Source organism: Oncorhynchus nerka, linkage group LG20 (assembly GCF_034236695.1).
Source record: "Oncorhynchus nerka isolate Pitt River linkage group LG20, Oner_Uvic_2.0, whole genome shotgun sequence".
NCBI classification, from domain to species: domain Eukaryota; kingdom Metazoa; phylum Chordata; class Actinopteri; order Salmoniformes; family Salmonidae; genus Oncorhynchus; species Oncorhynchus nerka.
Genome location: NC_088415.1, coordinates 13,643,503 through 13,665,149, shown reverse-complemented (window position 1 = coordinate 13,665,149; position 21,647 = coordinate 13,643,503). Strand labels below are relative to the sequence as shown.

Below are 21,647 nucleotides of genomic sequence, written 5' to 3'. Positions count from 1 at the left end.
AGAGACTAAATTCGTTGCTCATTTTCATTTTTCCACAAGGATTGTCTTCGGTCTTTGCTTGTTCCTCTCCTCAGTGAAACAGGGGTTACGAAAGCAAGACAAATCTAATCATTCTATGTCTGACTAACTTGAAACTAAAGGTGGTGGAGCAGACACTTTTAAACAGAACATCAACAGGTAAATGTGATGGCATTTGTTGCACCAATAGTTTGATACATAGCTCATATGTAGACTAAGCCATCATGTCCATGTTTACACCCATAAACATGTGTCCATAAACAATCATCTCACATATATTTCTGGACAGGTTATGAGCCCAATACACCCCCACCCATTTTTTGCCATTTGCTTCACTTCTCAAATCAGTCTTTTAGAGAAATACCCCCCTCCCTCCCTCCCATCCCCACTCCTCCCTCCCTTCCATCCCCAATCCGCATTCCCAATCCTCCCCTCCCTCCCTCCCTCCCTCCCTCCCATCCCCACGCCCCCCCTCCCTCCCATCCCCACTCCCCCTCCCTCCCATCCCCACTCCTCCCTCTCTCCCTTCCATCCCCAATCCACATTCCCAATCCTACCCTCCTCTCCCTCCCTCCCTCCCATCCCCCTCCCTCCCATCCCCACGCCTCCCCCTCCCTCCTATCCCCACTCCTCCCTCCCTCCTATTCCCACTCCTCCCTCCCTCCCTCCCATCCCCTCGCCTCCCCCTCCCTCCCATCCCCTCGCCTCCCCCTCCCTCCCATCCCCACTCCCCCCTCCCTCCCATCCCCACTCCCTCCCTTCCATCCCCAATCCTCATTCCCAATCCTACCCTCCTCTCCCTCCCTCCCTCCCATCCCCCTCCCTCCTATCCCCACGCCTCCCCCTCCCTCCCTCCTATCCCCACTCCTCCCTCCCTCCTATCCCCACTCCTCCCTCCCTCCCTCCTATCCCCACTCCTCCCTCCCTCCCTCCTATCCCCACTCCTCCCTCCCTTCCATCCCCAATCCTCATTCTCATTTTTTTTTTCTTTCTGGGAAAATTACCTAGTTCCAGGTGCCTGGCTTAAAAAGTCGCTGAGCAAAATCCACTTTCACCCCTGGTTCTCTGAGGTCCCCGGATACATATCCCACAATCCCCTACCACTGACATCATACATCTGAAACGGCTGATACACCACACACTGACTAAATGGAGGGAGAAACTGAGATCAAGCCTCCCAAGAGATGAGGAGAGGCCAGCTGGCCGACCAGGCAGCACGTGAAGACAACAGGTAATAGATTCCGTGTCTGTCTTGCAGACGGATTTATCCCTTAAATGGATTTGGGATGTTTACACATACACTCAATTCCAATGTGTATAGGTTGTAATAAGTCTTAAATTAAAGGTGTCTGCTTAGTCTTTTAGAACAGGATTAAAGGTGTCTGCTTAGTCATTTAGAACAGGATTAAAGGTGCCTGCTTGTTCATTTAGAACAGGATTAAAGGTGTCTGCTTAGTCATTTAGAACAGGATTAAAGGTGTCTGCTTGTTCATTTAGAACAGGATTAAAGGTGTCTGCTTAGTCATTTAGAACAGGATTAAAGGTGTCTGCTTAGTCATTTAGAACAGGATTAAAGGTGTCTGCTTGTTCATTTAGAACAGGATTAAAGGTGCCTGCTTGTTAATTTAGAACAGGATTAAAGGTGTCTGCTTGTTCATTTAGAACAGGATTAAAGGTGTCTGCTTAGTCATTTAGAACAGGATTAAAGGTGTCTGCTTGTTCATTTAGAACAGGATTAAAGGTGTCTGCTTAGTCATTTAGAACAGGATTAAAGGTGTCTGCTTGTTCATTTAGAACAGGATTAAAGGTGCCTGCTTGTTCATTTAGAACAGGATTAAAGGTGTCTGCTTGTTCATTTAGAACAGGATTAAAGGTGTCTGCTTAGTCATTTAGAACAGGATTAAAGGTGTCTGCTTGTTCATTTAGAACAGGATTAAAGGTGTCTGCTTAGTCATTTAGAACAGGATTAAAGGTGCCTGCTTGTTCATTTAGAACAGGATTAAAGGTGTCTGCTTAGTCATTTAGAACAGGATTAAAGGTGTCTGCTTAGTCATTTAGAACAGGATTAAAGGTGTCTGCTTAGTCATTTAGAACAGGATTAAAGGTGTCTGCTTAGTCATTTAGAACAGGATTAAAGGTGTCTGTGTAATGAATTTCCTCCTCCTCCTCCGAAGAGGAGAGGCGAAACGGATCGGAGGACCAATATGCGTCGTGGTAAGTGTCCATGGTTCTTTTTAATGGGTTAAGGTACACATGAACAACTGACTACAAAAAACAAGAAATGTGAAAACTCAAAACAGTCCTATCTGGTGCAAACACAGAGACAGGAACAATCACCCACAAACACACAGTGAAACCCAGGCTACCTAAGTATGATTCTCAATCAGAGACAACTAATGACACCTGCCTCTGATTGAGAACCATACTAGGCCGAAAACATAGAAATACCCAAAACCTAGAAAAACAAACATAGACTGCCCACCCAACTCACGCCCTGACCATACTAACTAAATACAAAACACAGGGAATAAAGGTCAGAACGTGACAGTCTGCTTGTTCATTTAGAACAGGATTAAAGGTGTCTGCTTGTTCATTTAGAACAGGATTAAAGGTGTCTGCTTGTTCATTTAGAACAGGATTAAAGGTGTCTGCTTGGTCATTTAGAACAGGATTAAAGGTGTCTGCTTGTTCATTTAGAACAGGATTAAAGGTGTCTGCTTGGTCATTTAGAACAGGATTAAAGGTGTCTGCTTGTTCATTTAGAACAGGATTAAAGGTGTCTGCTTAGTCATTTAGAACAGGATTAAAGGTGTCTGCTTAGTCATTTAGAACAGGATTAAAGGTGTCTGCTTGTTCATTTAGAACAGGATTAAAGGTGCCTGCTTGTTCATTTAGAACAGGATTAAAGGTGCCTGCTTGTTCATTTAGAACAGGATTAAAGGTGTCTGCTTGTTCATTTAGAACAGGATTAAAGGTGTCTGCTTGTTCATTTAGAACAGGATTAAAGGTGTCTGCTTAGTCATTTAGAACAGGATTAAAGGTGCCTGCTTGTTCATTTAGAACAGGATTAAAGGTGTCTGCTTGTTCATTTAGAACAGGATTAAAGGTGTCTGCTTGGTCATTTAGAACAGGATTAAACGTGTCTGCTTGTTCATTTAGAACAGGATTAAAGGTGTCTGCTTGTTCATTTAGAACAGGATTAAAGGTGTCTGCTTGTTCATTTAGAACAGGATTAAAGGTGCCTGCTTGTTCATTTAGAACAGGATTAAAGGTGCCTGCTTGTTCATTTAGAACAGGATTAAAGGTGTCTGCTTGTTCATTTAGAACAGGATTAAAGGTGCCTGCTTGTTCATTTAGAACAGGATTAAAGGTGTCTGCTTGTTCATTTAGAACAGGATTAAAGGTGCCTGCTTGTTCATTTAGAACAGGATTAAAGGTGCCTGCTTGTTCATTTAGAACAGGATTAAAGGTGTCTGCTTGTTCATTTAGAACAGGATTAAAGGTGCCTGCTTGTTCATTTAGAACAGGATTAAAGGTGTCTGCTTGTTCATTTAGAACAGGATTAAAGGTGCCTGCTTGTTCATTTAGAACAGGATTAAAGGTGCCTGCTTGTTCATTTAGAACAGGATTAAAGGTGTATGCTTGTTCATTTAGAACAGGATTAAAGGTGCCTGCTTGTTCATTTAGAACAGGATTAAAGGTGCCTGCTTGTTAATTTAGAACAGGATTAAAGGTGCCTGCTTGTTCATTTAGAACAGGATTAAAGGTGCCTGCTTGTTCATTTAGAATAGGATTAAAGGTGCCTGCTCGTTCATTTAGAACAGGATTAAAGGTGCCTGCTTGTTCATTTAGAACAGGATTAAAGGTGTCTGCTTGTTCATTTAGAACAGGATTAAAGGTGTCTGCTTGTTCATTTAGAACAGGATTAAAGGTGCCTGCTTGTTCATTTAGAACAGGATTAAAGGTGTCTGCTTGTTCATTTAGAACAGGATTAAAGGTGCCTGCTTGTTCATTTAGAACAGGATTAAAGGTGCCTGCTTGTTCATTTAGAACAGGATTAAAGGTGCCTGCTTGTTCATTTAGAACAGGATTAAAGGTGCCTGCTTGTTCATTTAGAACAGGATTAAAGGTGCCTGCTTGTTCATTTAGAACAGGATTAAAGGTGCCTGCTTGTTCATTTAGAACAGGATTAAAGGTGCCTGCTTGTTCATTTAGAACAGGATTAAAGGTGTCTGTGTTGAAATAGAAAAGTGTCTGGTGAGTTTTTTCTCCATCTGTCTCTTCCAATTAGCTCTCTGCCTCCAACATGATCGCAGGTATTGACAATGCTAGTTACTTTTGGACAAACCATGTCAGTCTCAAAATATCCAGTTTCCTTCTTTTACAGAAACTAGAAAAGCACAAAAAAAAGAAGAAAAATGACATGAAACAAAACATATAAATAGTCCAGTGATAGTTGTTTGCCAAAATGGGGTGGTGAGCCATTTTATAAGCCAACGCCTAACCATAGCCTTGGGTCACTCCCTTGAAATAGGGAGTCAGGCCTAATTAAACTAAAATAGGTTAACGTAAAGGGAACATTAATATTAAATCAGCCTCTTTGGCCCAACTATGTTAAAAAGCCAAACATAACCCACACTGTGTTCACGGACAGTTTGTTAGGCCTTTACGACTCCTAATCTTTCTGTATTCTGTCCTTGCAAGAAACCATGTCAAATGCTGTTTTCTTATGAGGCAGTCTGTCGGGACATAGGACTGTACCGGTCAGGGGATTTTGGATGACGGTAATTGGCCAGCCAAATGACCACAGTCGTCGTAACCGTTTGAATAGCAATGTTTTAAAAATACAGTCCTGCATCAGCCACATCAGTTAACATTTTACATTATCATGGACATTAATGCATCACAATACCAGGCAGGTATTGCTTGTTTTTAGCAATTTCAAAGTTTCATCATGTTGTTAAGAGTCCATGTTACCGCAGAAACGAATGCCTGGCAGTCCCGTCTTCAGCCAGATGTTGTTATATAATCCTGAAGGTCTTCATCCATAACCGTCAGTTACATGGTAATTACGCCAGCTCTATCTCTATCAGTTACACCAGCTCTATCTCTATCAGTTACACCAGCTCTATCTCTATCAGTTACACCAGCTCTATCTCTATCAGTTACACCAGCTCTATCTCTATATCAGTTACACCAGCTCTATCTCTATCAGTTACACCAGCTCTGTCTCTATCAGTTACACCAGCTCTATCTCTATCAGTTACACCAGCTCTATCTCTATCAGTTACACCAGCTCTATCTCTATCAGTTACACCAGCTCTATCTCTATCAGTTACACCAGCTCTATCTCTATCAGTTACACCAGCTCTATCTCTATATCAGTTACACCAGCTCTATCTCTATCAGTTACACCAGCTCTGTCTCTATCAGTTACACCAGCTCTATCTCTATCAGTTACACCAGCTCTATCTCTATCAGTTACACCAGCTCTATCTCTATCAATTACACCAGCTCTATCTCTATATCAGTTACACCAGCTCTATCTCTATCAGTTACACCAGCTCTATCTCTATATCAGTTACACCAGCTCTATCTCTATATCAGTTACACCAGCTCTATCTCTATATCAGTTACACCAGCTCTATCTCTATATCAGTTACACCAGCTCTATCTCTATCAGTTATACCAGCTCTATCTCTATCAGTTACACCAGCTCTATCTCTATATCAGTTACACCAGCTCTATCTCTATCAGTTACACTAGCTCTATCTCTATCAGTTACACCAGCTCTATCTCTATATCAGTTACACCAGCTCTATCTCTATATCAGTTACACCAGCTCTATCTCTATATCAGTTACACCAGCTCTATCTCTATCAGTTACACCAGCTCTATCTCTCTATCAGTTACACCAGCTCTGTCTCTATCAGTTACACCAGCTCTATCTCTATCAGTTATACCAGCTCTATCTCTATCAGTTACATCTCTATCAGTTACACCAGCTCTATCTCTATATCAGTTACACCAGCTCTATCTCTATCAGTTACACCAGCTCTATCTCTATCAGTTACACCAGCTCTGTCTCTATCAGTTACACCAGCTCTATCTCTATCAGTTACACCAGCTCTATCTCTATCAGTTACATCTCTATCAGTTACACCAGCTCTATCTGGACACACTCATCACAACAAGACACAAACGACCAATAAGACATTCCATAACAGTAGCAGAGATGTAGACCTAAAATCCACATCATTCTGTACCGGGCTGACGACTTCATCCAGAGAATCAAAGAGGCTCCAAGGTCAATTCAGTTTCACTCTCCAAACCTTTTCAACATAACCATTTGAAAGTCTAACTCTGGAGGTATGTTGATGCATTTACAGCATTAGCAGGAACGTGGAGGTTTGACATACTCGGTCACAATCCACAGCAGGGTCGTCTGTAGATTGGCGAGAGTGAATAAGGTCCGTGTTGGTCAGGGGGACAACCGTTTTTGTTGTGTGTAGTCGTGTCATACAGGTCAGGAAGACAGAGCTTGTCTTTGTTGGCCTCTTTATTAAATAACTCATCTCTAATCAGCCCTTGTGCTGAGGGGAACATTTGCAGGGAAATTTCATGAGGCCAAACAGTGTTCATTGAAGGTCAAATAAAGTACCATGTTCTTAATTCGGGACTCTCGGTTGCCAAGAAATTTCACACACATGCTGCAACTAAAATGGCAACATTGTTGTTTAACAGGAAAATGTAATCATGGGTAGTGGAGAATTCCTAATAGGTAATGACAGATGAACTATGCCACGGTACATCACTACAGTGTTTCTACAAAAGCATTAGCCTATCATCAACATCATATGAAAGGGATGTTCCTGGGCCTCTACAAACATATTCATGCAATTTCATCATGCCTCTCTTATTTGTCAACATAATACATCTTGACTCATGATGACCTTTCATCGTCCAGAAACAGCAGGGAGGTTGATATGTGGGGTCACAGAAGAAGAAGACAAACGATAAACCTACTGGATCGTTACCCCAGCAGACTACTACCAAGGTTACGTCCAGCCTGATGCTAGAGCCTGCAGTCAGAGACAGAGAGACAGCAGGACAGCAGGACAGAGAGACAGCAGGACAGAGAGACAGCTTGACAGAGAGACAGCAGGACAGAGAGACAGCAGGACAGAGAGACAGCTTGACAGAGAGACAGCAGGACAGAGAGACAGCAGGACAGCAGGACAGAGAGACAGCAGGGAATGTGTCTGGCAGGCAGAGCCAGGCTTTTGCAGCTACATTGCATCTTGACCAACTGAAGAAAAAAATAATAATAATTCTTGTGGAAGATTTTTTAGAAACTGTTCCCGTTCATGACGGAATGGCCTACAAAGTCGTAAAGATGAAGAGAAATGTTTCCCTCCTACTGAAGGCAGGTTCTGACTCACCAGGCGGGAGGCAGGAGGACTGAGACTTTATAGCAGACAGCCAGACACAGGTGCTTAAGTGCTGCTCCTAAACACTGTGCATTTACGATGATGGCAGCGGTGACCTTAATGAAGTTATGAGAGGGACGCCATTAAATGATAAAAAAAAGAATATGCTCAGACGAGGACATATCCAAGAGGGACAGATTTGGGCAGTTCGTGGGAAATATTTCAGCTTTTATTTTCCTTGTTTTTTATATGTTATTTTCCCTGTGAAGCACATTGTGTTGCATTCCATGTCTGAAATGTGCTGTATAAATAAAGCTTGATTTGATGAGATACTGTACCTGTGTCAGATAGATCAGAGAGGTAAAGAGATCATTCCTGAGAGATTATAATGAGATAAACAACAACAGGATATGCACTGTACAGTAGTAGTAACAGTCTACTACACTAGTGAACAATGGCATGCCAGTGAAGGATTCAACTCCCATTTTAGCCACGCCAGGTACAACTCAGTAACCCTTTTATGTTGTATTTAATGGATTCTTGTCATAGCATACATCCCCATATTTCAAGTATAGAGTAAAAACAAGCCCATTTTGCTCTTCCATCAGCAACATTAAATACAGAAGGAAAGATGGTAGAGAGAATGAGATACACATCTGGAAGCTATACCCCCGTCCCCGTCCCCCAACCACATCTAAAACTCTCTACTGTTTAACAGCTCTCCTGTCTCTCCCATTCTCACCACCACAGCAGCGACCTTCCTCTCTGGCTCTCCCGAACCCTGTGCTCCTGTCAAACAGGACAACAGCTCACTCTGGGCATGGCAAAGCTGATGGGAACTGCTGTGTGATGGTCTGTTGAGAGGTATGCTACTAGTCTGCTACTCGTGTGTTGGGTAGTTACTGGGGCAACAGAGAGACTGTCTACAATGTCGTTACAGTTGTGGTCAACTATACACTACCGTTCAAAAGTTTGGCGTCACATAGAAATGTCCTTGTTTTTGAAAGAAAAGTACATTTTTTTGTCCATTAATAAAATAAAATCGAAATTGATCAGAAATAAAGTGTAGACATTGTTAATGTTGTAAATGACTATTGTAACTGGAAACGGCTGATTTTTTTATGGAATATTTACATAGCCGTGCAGAGGCCCATTATCAGCAACCATCACTCCTGTGTTCCAATGTTGTGTTAGCTAATCCAAGTCATTTTAAAAGGCTAATTGATCATTAGAAAACCCTTTTGCAATTATGTTAGCACAGCTGAAAACTGTTGTCCTGATTCAGGACAGTCAGCATCCCAGTTCACTGTTGATGTTGAGACTTGTGTTTTGCGGGTACTATTGATCAATGAGCTTTTTAAAATGATAAACTTGGATTAGCTAACACAACATGCCATTGTAACACAGGAGTGATGGTTGCTGATAATGGGTCTCTGTACACCTATGTAAATATTCCATTAAAAATCAGACGTTTCCAGCTACAATAGTAATTTACAATATTTAATTATTTCTTTAATTAACCAGGCAAGTCAGTTAAAGAACACATTCTTATTTTCATGGACGGCCTGGGAACAGTGGGTTAACTGCCTGTTCAGGGGTAGAACGACAGATTTGTACTTTGTCAGGTCGGGGGTTTGAACTCGCAACCTTCTGGTTACTAGTCCAACGCTCTAACCACTAGGCTACCCTGCCGCCCCAATTATTAACAATATCTACACTGTATCTCTGATCAGTTTGATGTTATTTTAATGGACAAAGAATGTGCTTTTCTTTCAAAAACAAGGATGTTTCTAAGTGACCCCAAACTTTTGAACGGTAGTGTATAAATTGGCACCCTTACAGTGTAATGGAGCAGAATGTTTCGTTTATTATTTTCAAAACTGGTTAAATAGTTATTTTTACCCGGTAGGCACCTGCAACTTAGCACAGATGAGATCAATTGCACCGGAAACGAGAATCACTTGCCTCAAAAATTCATTTGAATCCTAAATAATTAAGATCAGGCAATTGTTTTTACTTTGAAGTGGAAAATGTATTAAAAAAAAAAAAAATTGGTCCTGTGCAGTTGTAAATCAAACAAATGTTGATTTAATTTTAACTTATTTTAGAAGAAATTGCTAATAGTGCGAAGTGTGAAGGTGTACATATATTTCAACCCAACTGTATGTAGTAAACATTAATGGAACTGAGACCTCTCGAAAAAGGCAGAGGAATCTCTAGTTAATGAATAGCTGGTTAGTGGTCAGAAATTCACTTGATCCCTTGACCCTTGGAAAGGCTGATTGCTTAGCCATTTCTATGAATCACCAACCGTATGTTTTGTGAGACGTTGCTTGAGTTGCTCGACAACCTTGAAAATGTCAATGAAAAGCAGCACAAGTCCAGGAATTCTTTCTTCACCATAAGAACACCATCCAAACAGAATCAAAAGCCACAAGAAATCTCAAATGTATGCCATAGAAATATAACACACTTGGCACACTTCCACACGACAATGATCTAATAGAGATATTGTAGCAAAAGCTCTTCAGAACTCTCCCTTACATGTGAGTGGACAATCCAGCATCAACATTCCAGCATCAACACTCGAGCAGCAAAATTCCAGAATCAACACTCAAGCAGCAACACTCCAGCAGCAACACTCCAGCAGCAACACTCAAGCAGCAACACTCCAGCATCAACACTCCAGCATCAACACTCAAGCAGCAACATTCCAGCATCAACACTCCAGCATCAACACTCAAGCAGCAACACTCCAGCATCAACACTCAAGCAGCAACATTCCAGCATCAACACTCCAGCAGCAACACTCCAGCATCAACACTCGAGCAGCAAAATTCCAGAATCAACACTCAAGCAGCAACACTCCAGCAGCAACACTCCAGCAGCAACTCTCAAGCAGCAACACTCCAGCATCAACACTCCAGCATCAACACTCAAGCAGCAACATTCCAGCATCAACACTCCAGCATCAACACTCCAGCATCAACACTCAAGCAGCAACACTCCAGCATCAACACTCAAGCAGCAACATTCCAGCATCAACACTCCAGCAGCAACACTCCAGCATCAACACTCCAGCAGCAACATTCCAGCATCAACACTCCAGCAGCAACATTCCAGCATCAACACTCCAGCAGCAACATTCCAGCATCAACACTCCAGCAGCAACATTCCAGCATCAACACTCCAGCATCAACACTCCAGCATCAACATTCCAGCATCAACACTCCAGCAGCAACATTCCAGCATCAACACTCCAGCATCAACTCTCCAGCATCAACATTCCAGCATCAACACTCCAGCATCAACATTCCAGCATCAACATTCCAGCATCAACACTCCAGCATCAACTTTCCAGCATCAACATTCCAGCATCTACATTCCAGCATCAACACTCCAGCATCAACAACACATGGAGAACAATGGCCCCTGCTCTCCAGACCCAACATCACTCAGCCTTGTTCTGGACCGGGGGATTTATGGCAAACAGATTTCCCCACGATCAAACCTGCCGTGGGCTGGGACGGCTCGTAAATCTGGGCCCTGGCCTGCTTCACAGCCCATTCACCCAACACTGATTTATACTGCTGAATTAGCTTCCATTCCAATTTGAGGCTGACGCCACTCAGGACAGACGCAGGGAAAATGGAACAGGAGACATTGACTTGCCTAGTTAAATAAAGGTTACACACACACGGGGGTGCAGACCATGTCATACAGGTAACGCTCGACCTGTACAGCTTGTCTACTGCTGTACATATAAACTGTTAGGGGGGGTAACCTATAGGATGGTCAGATCTTACTGACTGTCCTATATGGGTGGGAATTGGCAGGGACCTCACGCTACGATATTATCATGATACTTAAGTACCGATATGATGTATGCAAAAAAAAGATCATTACTTGGAGTCAAAGTATCAAGATAATATCGGCCAAAATAATATTGCAATATGTAAATGTATAGATTTTTCCCCCGCATCACTACTGTGCTATGGATTGCCACTACAGTAAAATGTTGAATCTTAATAATATATTCAATATATTCTCAGCTTATGGCAGTATTTATTATGGAGTCCCAGCTATTAAATATTTCCAGTATTATGAAAAGCCAACAACAAAACAACAAACTATTGCTTTAGCTTTAATATTAAAACAAATTATTATTAAAAACTGTCTTGGAAACTTGATTTGCATGAGTTCCCTTTGGAAGACGAGATAAGATGGCTAGCATTCAATAACTAGAACAGTTTATGCACACACACGCACACACACGCACTCGCACACACACACACACTCGCACACGCACTCGCACACGCACTCGCACACACACACGCACACGCACACACAGTTGGACACGCTCGCACACTACAGGCACACACAGAGACACACACATACAGAAACACACATACAGACACACACACACACACACACACACACAATAACATCAGCAGTGGCACCACACCAGCACAAGCAATAAAATACACCTGACAACCTTGGTCTCACAGCCTGTTGCTGAGTCAGATTATGTGATCCAGAAAGGCCTTTCCCTATTTCAGCAGTAATAGATGTCTCACTGTAGCCTCCTCCATAGTGGTGATGGGGAGGTGCATGATACCAACCAACCACTGCTATATTAACGCCACTGTGCTATCTACATTTCAATGCTTTTTGCAAACCGTTGATTATATTACAGTTGTTTCAGCTGAATGCAACTTGCTCGGTGTCACAATAGTGTGTAATAGAATTAACAGAATCCCAAACAAGGACACAGCTGTTCATTACCTGCACAAGAGTGCAGGTGCGAAATCAAATCAATCAGATGCAATCATCGTTCACTCATAATTATAACCTTATAATTATGATGTCCCTTTGTGTTTGCCTCAAAGTATTATCTCAGAAATCAACACGAATACATTCAAAGCAGCGCTCAGCTCCGTTTTCACAACTTAAAATGATTCTTCTTTTCATATTCTCAGTTAGACCTAACGCTGGTTCCTCTCTCCTACATATGCCACTGTGAAAGACATTGGTAGGGGACAGGAAATACTAGGGGCTCATGGGTAATTTCCGCATGGCTCCAGAAAGCGGCTTGTGTTCTCTGATCTCTTGCCAAAACAAACAAGCCATTCTGGGAGGAGATATGGTGCGATTATTTAGCCTCCTCCTGCATTCTCTAGCTCCCTATTATGGCAGGTAGTCTAATACTCCACACTGGGCCACAACAATCTATCCCTCAGAGCAGCATTTCACCGGACAACATTAAAAACATAACACCCACAGGATGAAACTTGTGCAATATCCACTTTCTGTTAAGTGTAACTGTAATCTATTGGGTTTCTATTGAGATTGGGTTTAACAACAAAGCAGCCAGTGGCTGGTGGGAATAAGCCCTTTTTAGATTGTGTGAATGTTTGACTTCCCTGTCAGGGCTTGGCCTCTGCAGTCTCCTGCTTCTTCTTTCCCAATAATCCATGCACCACAACCACATAATCCACACACAAATTAAATAAACCCCAATCCCTACAACTGTGTTAGTAAATAATGCAAATTACAGTTTTTACACACCTAATGAATTAATAATGATGATCTGCATTAGAGGTCGACCGATTAATCGGAATGGCCGATTAATTAGGGCCGATTTCAAGTTTTCATAACAATCGGAAATCAGTATTTTTGGGAGCCGATTTTGCAGATTTAAAAATATATTTTTTTATACCTTTGTTTAACTAGGCAAGTCAGTTAAGAACACATTCTTATTTTCAATGACGGCTTAGGAACGGTGGGTTCACTGCCTTGTTTAGGGGCAGAACAACAGATTTTCACCTTGTCGGCTCGGGGAATCCAATCTTGCAAACTTACAGTTAACTAGTCCAACGCTCTAACCACCTGCCTCTCATTGCACTCCACGAGGAGCCTGCCTGTTACGCGAATGCAGTAGAAGCCAAGGTAAGTTGCTAGCTAGCATTAAACTAATCTTATAAAAAACAATCAATCAATCATAATCACTAGTTATAACTACACATGGTTGATGATATTACTCGTTTATCTAGTGTGTCCTGTGTTGCATATAATCGATGCAATGCTGGGGGATGATTTAACAAAAGCGCATTTGCGAAAAAAGCACAATCGTTGGACGACTGTTCCTAACCATAAACACCAATGCCTTTCTTAAAATCAATACACAGAAGTATATATTTTTAAACCTGCATATTTAGCTTAAAGAAATCCAGGTTAGCAGGCAATATCAACCAGGTGAAATTGTGTCATTTCTATCCCGTTCATTGCACGCAGAGTCAGGGTATATGCAACAGTTTGGGCAGCCTGGCTCATTGCGAACTAATTTGCCAGAATTTTACGTAATTATGACATAACATTGAAGGTTGTGCAATGTCACAAGAATATTTAGACTTAGGGATGCCACCCATCATTTCGAAATGATAGTTTCCGGATTTGACCATATTAATGACCAAAGGCTCGTATTTCTGTGTGTTATTATGTTATAATTAAGCAGCAGGCTTGTAAGCATTCATTCAAACAGCACTGTAGTGCGTTTTGCCAGCAGCTCTTCGCAAGCACCGCACTGTTTATGACTTCAAGCCTATCAGCCTAATGGCTGGTGTAACCGATGTGAAATGGCTAGCTAGTTAGCTGGGTGTGCGCTAATAGCGTTTCAAACGTCACTCGCTCTGAGACTTGGAGTAGTTATTCCCCTTGCTCTGCAAGGGCCGCGGCTTTTGTGGAGTGATGGGTAACGCTGCTTCGAGTGTGGCTGTTGTCGATGTGTTCCTGGTTCGAGCCCAGGTAGGAGCGAGGAGAGGGACGGAAGCTATACTGTTACACTGACAATAGTGCCTATAAGAACATCCCATAGTCAAAGGTACATGAAATACAAATGGTATAGAGAGAAATAGTCCTATAAATACTATATTAACTTTTGTTATTTTGTTTTTGCATTATTTAAACCAAATTGAACATGTTTCATTATTTATTTGAGGCTGAATGGATTTTTATTGATGTATTATATTAAGTTAAAATAAGTGTTCATTCAGTATTGTTGTAATTGTCATTTATATAAATAAATAAAAAGGCATCTTAAAAACTCAAGATGGGATAATGCGCAGTTGAGATGATCCTAAATATCTCTCTGTATTATCAATGCAGATCTTTTAAACATATTAGGTACTGAATCATCTTGACAGATACTGTCATCAGTATGGGCTAAATACCCCAAACTTGGCTTGTAGACATAGCCTTGTGACCCAGTCATCTTAGCAACAAGCAAGAAGATGGGAGGTAGGGAATATATTGATACACGTATCAACAGGGGACCTCATAAATAATCGGAATAGAAAACAAAACACGACACTACTCTCCAAGGAGAAGACTTTCTAACTAAGCCCATGCTTTTCAGTGTGTATGTGAGCACATTTTACTTTCTGCTCTGGGAATAGGATGGTAAGAACACAGAACTGGGGTGTAATTCATTTCTGTCCCAAGCATTATAATCACTGTGTCAAGTGAAAAGTAGCTAAGTCAGTCTCTACATCCTGCCCAAGATCTCATGGAATTTCTCTCATATGAAATGGTTAACTGGGACAGACCACCCATTTAACTTATACAAGGACCAGGGACTGAGGCATTTATAAGAGAATGATTATTGATTCCAATAAATTTAAAAAAAACATTATCTTACTGATTGTACTATAAAAATGTCTTCTCATCCAATCGCAGGCTTTTATTTCAAAGGCCGAGAAAGTAGACTAAATGACTCGATAGTCAAAGATAGGCAATAGCACACACTAGTTTGAATCTAATAGAACACTAGGGGAGGGATGATGTTTTGGAGTTGGCCGAGTAGGAAAGTGAGGGCATCAATTCTCAGCAGCACCATTTGGTATAATGTTATTGTTGTAAACAGTAGGCACAGAGGGCAGGGTGAGTCATGGGCTGTTTTTCTTTTCATAGAACTTTGTGGGAGTAGACCATGATTCTCTCTGCTAGGGCTCCAAACTGCGTTCTCCTGTCCACAAAACCAATGGAGAGTGACTGAAATAGCATCAAATGTATCCCTCTCCAGGCATCGCCACATTCAGCGGGGTTATCATTATGTCAGAATGTCCAAAATTCTAGATGGCGTTCCAAGTCCTTCTAGATGGTGTTCCAAGTCCTTCTAGATGGTGTTCCAAGTCCTTCTAGATGGTGTTCCAAGTCCTTCTAGATGGTATTCTAAGTCCTTCTAGATGGTGTTCCAAGTCCTTCTAGATGGTGTTCCAAGTCCTTCTACATGGTATTCCAAGTCCTTCTAGATGGTGTTCCAAGTCCTTCTAGATGGTGTTCCAAGTCCTTCTAGATGGTATTCCAAGTCCTTCTAGATGGTATTCCAAGTCCTTCTAGATGGTGTTCCAAGTCCTTCTAGATGGTGTTCCAAGTCCTTCTAGATGGTGTTCCAAGTCCTTCTAGATGGTGTTCCAAGTCCTTCTAGATGGTGTTCCAAGTCCTTCTAGATGGTGTTCCAAGTCCTTCTAGATGGTATTCCAAGTTTCTAGATGGTATTCAAGTCCTTCTAGATGGTGTTCCAAGTCCTTCTAGATGGTGTTCCAAGTCCTTCTAGATGGTGTTCCAAGTCCTTCTAGATGGTGTTCCAAGTCCTTCTAGATGGTGTTCCAAGTCCTTCTAGATGGTATTCCAAGTCCTTCTAGATGGTGTTCCAAGTCCTTCTAGATGGTGTTCCAAGTCCTTCTAGATGGTATTCCAGTAACTGTTTTTACTTTTCAATGTCAGACAGTTATGAAAGGACAAAATCATTGTAGTCTTTAAATGAATCCTAGAAGTCATTGGTTAGTGCTTATAACTAAAGACCTATTACGGTGTACTCTGCTACAACTCTGTCTCCACGCCAGTCTGAGGTTCACTGGATGGAAACCACAGATCCACATGAGTGTGATGAAAAATATCTAGTTTGGACACACCTACTCATTTAAGGGTTTTTATTATTTTATTATAATTTTTTACTATTTTTTACATTGTAGAATAATAGTGAAGACATCAAAACTATGAAATAACACATATGGAATCATGTAGTTGAGAGTATGCCAAGAGTGTGCAAAGCTGTCATCAAGGCAAAGGGTGGCTACTTTGAACTATCTCAAATAAAACATATATTTTGATTAGTTTTAACACTTTTTTGGTTACTACATGATTCCATATGTGTTATTTCATAGTTTTGATGTCTTCACTATTATTCCACAATGTAGAAAATAGTAAAAATCAAGAAAAATCCTTGAATGAGTAGGTGTGTCCAACCTTTTGACTGGTACTGTAGAGAAATCAAAAAGTCTATAATGCATAACATGTTGAACTACAATGAATTCAACAGAGTAATAAGAAGGTAACATTTCTATAGAGTTGATGTCATAAGATCCCCTGATGTTACTTTGATCAGAAATGAAGTGCCATCCAGGTCAGTGGTATTAAAAAAAAAATACATGTGGATTTTAAACATCATTCTGAGAAAACAAGCTTCCATTGAATATAAAGTACCCAGCATTTCAACCCAGAATGACTAACTGCTGATGTTCTTCATCTATTTTAAATGACTGAGCCGCGATGATAACATTGTGTCAACTCCCAGCAGAGCGGCAACCGAAAATAAATCCATTCAGAATAAGATGGAGGCTGAGCATATTCTACCGCCAACTCAAGTCAGGAAGGTCATATCTACACAACAACAAGTTCCTACCCAGAGAAATATAATTTATTTTCATAACTCTTTTATCGAGTCAACTGAGAAAAGATCCTCATGGCTTCCACTAGAAATATCACGGAATATTCAATCCTGCTTTTGACCAAAAAAGCATTCTGTACAGCACATCCTGTATCATGCAATGTTCTACAAATATTGAATCGCAGCGCAAAAGAAATCGGACAAAGTGGTTGGTGTTGGGTGAAATCCCATCTCTGCCTACAGCACCAGGGCTTCCCCCAGGCCTTATTCACCTGGTATGGCTTCGTGTAGAGAATTGTAACACAGCTGCCAGGGAATAACTGATCGACCCATTTGAACAGAAAGAATCAGAATGTCTCCCTTACCTTTTTGAGGCGTCCACTTCGGGTTCCCACAAACACCACGGAGTGATCTCCATAGGTGTAGGCTGTTACCGCTCCCATACCGTCCACGCTGTCGTCATAGAGAGGGGTCCCTTCTATCACCCGCAGACCCCCAAGAGGTTGGTTCAACACCAGCCCACAGAAGTCATCACCAATCTGCTTCGGCTGTAAAACAAAACGAGAAGGGGACAATGTTCAGAATGTATCAAGGTTTGGATCAAATGTAGCCTATTTAATCATTTAGGGCCTGGAATACACAAAACGCTAATAGAATTTGGGAGTTTCACTACACCTCTAACATACATAAAGAAACATGAACATGTCATCAATTACTATGATAAGAAAAGCACCGGTGAATTCTTGGCATGTATAGTGATTCAAAACATGCCGGTGTCAGAGGAACAAACGATTATTGTTGTTGAGCCTTTATGAAGGATAACTATATCAAACAAGGCCTGTGCCAGAGTCTGGCACGCACACTCTCATGATGTGGGCAAGGGCTATTGCTGCGCATGAGAAGGGGCTAATGATGTCCATGAACCAGGCCATCATCAAGAGCAGATTTGCATCAGCTACAGGGGGCCCTGTTGCTCCTAATAAAAACAAGCCCCCGCTTCCTTATAGGACCCAGGTCGGCTACTGATACTCGTAGTTCTCCTCTCCATCCGCCCAGCTCCGACCCAAAAACTAACGGGGTGCCATCAGCCATTAGGGCACAAGGAGGGAGGGAAATGTACCTTTATACACAGGCCTTGACAGAACATCTTATAAGTACAGTTTTGGCAGCAGCTCTTCAACTGTTCTTGATTTAAATCCTTGAGAGAGGTGCCCTTATAAGATGCATCCGTTTAAATACCCTGCCTGCTGCACAGTATTTAGATGGATCACTACTTCACTGTATGTTTCACCAGTTGCCTCACAGTACAGTGATATGACTGGAGTCAGCTTCATAGGAGAAAACCCTCCATCGACATAAACTGCTCTGTCTTACGGTTTATCCCGGATAACGTTTACTGGAATATAAATTCTTCAATTTTTATCAAACATAGTATAGATCAGCTGTGACTTTTCATGTTGTATAGTCACTCTAAATATAATTCTGGATGTAAAAATACCAAAGCGTCATAAGGTGGAGACTGGCTAAGATATCCTATGGCTAGAACGTGTTTGCAAGCCTGTTAAATGTTTCAATATATTCATGGAGAATTTGGGCTATTGAAGTTAATGAGGTATGGATGAAATATGAATGCTAACCCAGCAGAATATTGCCTGCTCTGGGGCTGGGGCCTGAGGCAGGATAGAAGTACTTGATTTGAGCGGAACTACTGAAATGAAATGGTGATGACTCACCGTGTTGATGCAGGGGAGCTCCTTGTTGAGCAGCCAGGGCAGGGACAGCTTGCCCTCCCCACGGTAACACGACTTGATCCTCTCCCTCATAGCCAGGTTGATCTGATGCAGGGTAAAGAGACACAGGACTGTTTCCCGAGGCGGGTTGGCCCGGTTCTTCTGGCCCTGGGAGAACACCACAAACAGCACATCCTCGTCCTCAGACAGCCCCAAGGCCTGGGCCAACATCCGACCTGGACGATGCTTGTAGGCGGACTGGACCAGCCGGTACTCCACCCCTTCCTTGGTGCAGCCCAGGGGGAACTCCACGTAAGAGTAGAACTCAGTGTCGTTGGAACACATCCGCACTATCTTGGAGGTGAAGAACTTTTCACCGGTGGCATCCATCTGGGTGAGCTGTGTGTCAAGCTGCAATGTCAGGAAATAGATGTAGGTACGGCTGGAGAATCCATACACGTAGTAAATGTCAAACGCCGGGTAGAGGGACAGGGTGTCGGAGGGTATCTTGATTTGTGAGGACACAAACTCATCCTGGTAGACCAGACTGAACATGTTAACACTCTCTTCATCAGTGACCAGTTTACGGCTGGACAGGGTAGGGAAATACTCTGACTTGCCATCGATGGCTGCCCCAATGAACAGCCGGCTGCCCCCCTTCTTCTCATTCTTCCACTTCCCTTCTGCACTGTCAACCACCACTCCTGCCATGCCGTCAGCCTCCCTGGCCCCAGAGAGGTAGTGCTCCTTGCGGTGATGGGGCTCTCCCAGCTTGAAGAGGTCCTCCAGTCGCAGGAACTGACACACTCCCTGCCAGATGCTTCCACATGCTACCAGGCGGTTGCCAGCGTAATCAACCAGCAGCAACTTGTTGACGTTGTCAGAGGACTCCAGTTTATGTGCACAGGCTCTGACGCTGGGAGGGGGGTAACATTTGGCGTTGTCATCCACGGGGCCAGTCATGTGTGAACGCAGCTCTGTTAGGTTGGCAGACAGCTTGAAGATGCGGTTCACCGCTCCCACATAGACCTCTCCCGTCCGGCTGTGCACTGTGAGATGAGTCAGGCTGGTGTCTGTGACCCTGTAGGTGCCTGTCTCAGGGGGGAGCTCGGTCGGGACCATGGGGAATGTATTGTTAGTCCCAGAGTGGAGAAAAAGGACAAATAACACCAGCCATTTGGGTGTCATGATGGAGATCTTTTGGTGGTGGGAGAATAGAGCTCGTCACGTGAGCTTATTGCAGTCCTTTGTCTGTCTCAGTTCAGTGGTTCATGTCTGAAATGAAAAAGACATGTTGGTTAGGATGGATTGCAGTATTGAATACATGAGTAAGTAGTGTCCCCTCAAAGTAGATGGAGAAAAATCTCGTTCAATTTTCATCACTTTTCAGTGTCCCCCTCCCCCCACCACCACCAACTCCTGACTGTAGTCGATTTTCAGATATTAATGACTAAATGTGCAAGTCAGCCACTGACACAGCTGTGAGTGTGAGGGACGTTTGGGGGAGTGTATTGATTGTAGGGCTGGTGCCAGGGCTTGTCTGTCCCACTACCTTCACTCAATGGATTGCTAATAAACCTTTATAGCCATCACTAACACTAATCCTGAGCACATTTGTTAATTAGGAAGTATTGCTACTAGGAAAAGAGAACATGACAACAACAGAAAATATACAAACAAACAGTGGAAAATTAGGATGCGCTGCGATATATTTGTAGCAGACCACAGGGTAATGATATAGTGATCAGTAGGTCAGACATTGCTCCTCCCCCCCACCCACTGGTCAGAGCTTCTGGAATGAAAGTTGCCCTTATGGCACCTCAACAGCCTGGGCCAGGGCTGGGATATGAAAAGACCCTTATGGCACCTCAACAGCCTGGGCCAGGGCTGGGATATGAAAAGACCCTTATGGCACCTCAACAGCCTAGGCCAGGGCTGGGATAGGAAAAGACCCTTATGGCACCTCAACAGCCTGGGCCAGGGCTGGGATATGAAAAGACCCTTATGGCACCTCAACAGCCTGGGCCAGGGCTGGGATATGAAAAGACCCTTATTGCACCTCAACAGCCTGGGCCAGGGCTGGGATATGAAAAGACCCTTATTGCACCTCAACAGCCTGGGCCAGGACTGGGATAGGAAAAGACCCTTATTGCACCTCAACAGCCTGGGCTAGGACTGGGATAGGAAAAGACCCTTATTGCACCTCAACAGCCTGGGCCAGGGCTGGGATAGGAAAATACCCTTATGGCACCTCAACAGCCTGGGCCAGGGCTGGGATAGGAAAAGACCCTTATTGCACCTCAACAGCCTGGGCCAGGGCTGGGATAGGAAAATACCCTTATGGCACCTCAACAGCCTGGGCCAGGGCTGGGATAGGAAAAGACCCTTATGGCACCTCAACAGCCTGGGCTAGGGCTGGGATAGGAAAATACCCTTATTGCACCTCAACAGCCTGGGCCAGGGCTGGGATAGGAAAAGACCCTTATTGCACCTCAACAGCCTGGGCCAGGACTGGGATAGGAAAAGACCCTTATTGCACCTCAACAGCCTGGGCTAGGACTGGGATAGGAAAAGACCCTTATTGCACCTCAACAGCCTGGGCTAGGACTGGGATAGGAAAATACCCTTATTGCACCTCAACAGCCTGGGCTAGGACTGGGATAGGAAAAGACCCTTATTGCACCTCAACAGCCTGGGCCAGGACTGGGATAGGAAAAGACCCTTATTGCACCTCAACAGCCT

At 43.0% G+C, this 21,647-nt stretch overlaps 1 protein-coding gene across 1 annotated transcript in view; it reads right to left on the bottom strand.

Annotated features, from left to right (window-relative positions):
- Positions 1-21,647, bottom strand: part of LOC115101848 (plexin A3-like) — a 237,838-nt gene that overhangs the window by 208,409 nt on the left and 7,782 nt on the right. The window contains 2 exon segments of the mRNA XM_065005252.1: positions 17,541-17,723; positions 18,909-20,180. Of these exon segments, the coding sequence (XP_064861324.1) occupies positions 17,541-17,723; positions 18,909-20,093 (1,368 nt within the window). The 5' untranslated portion in view covers positions 20,094-20,180.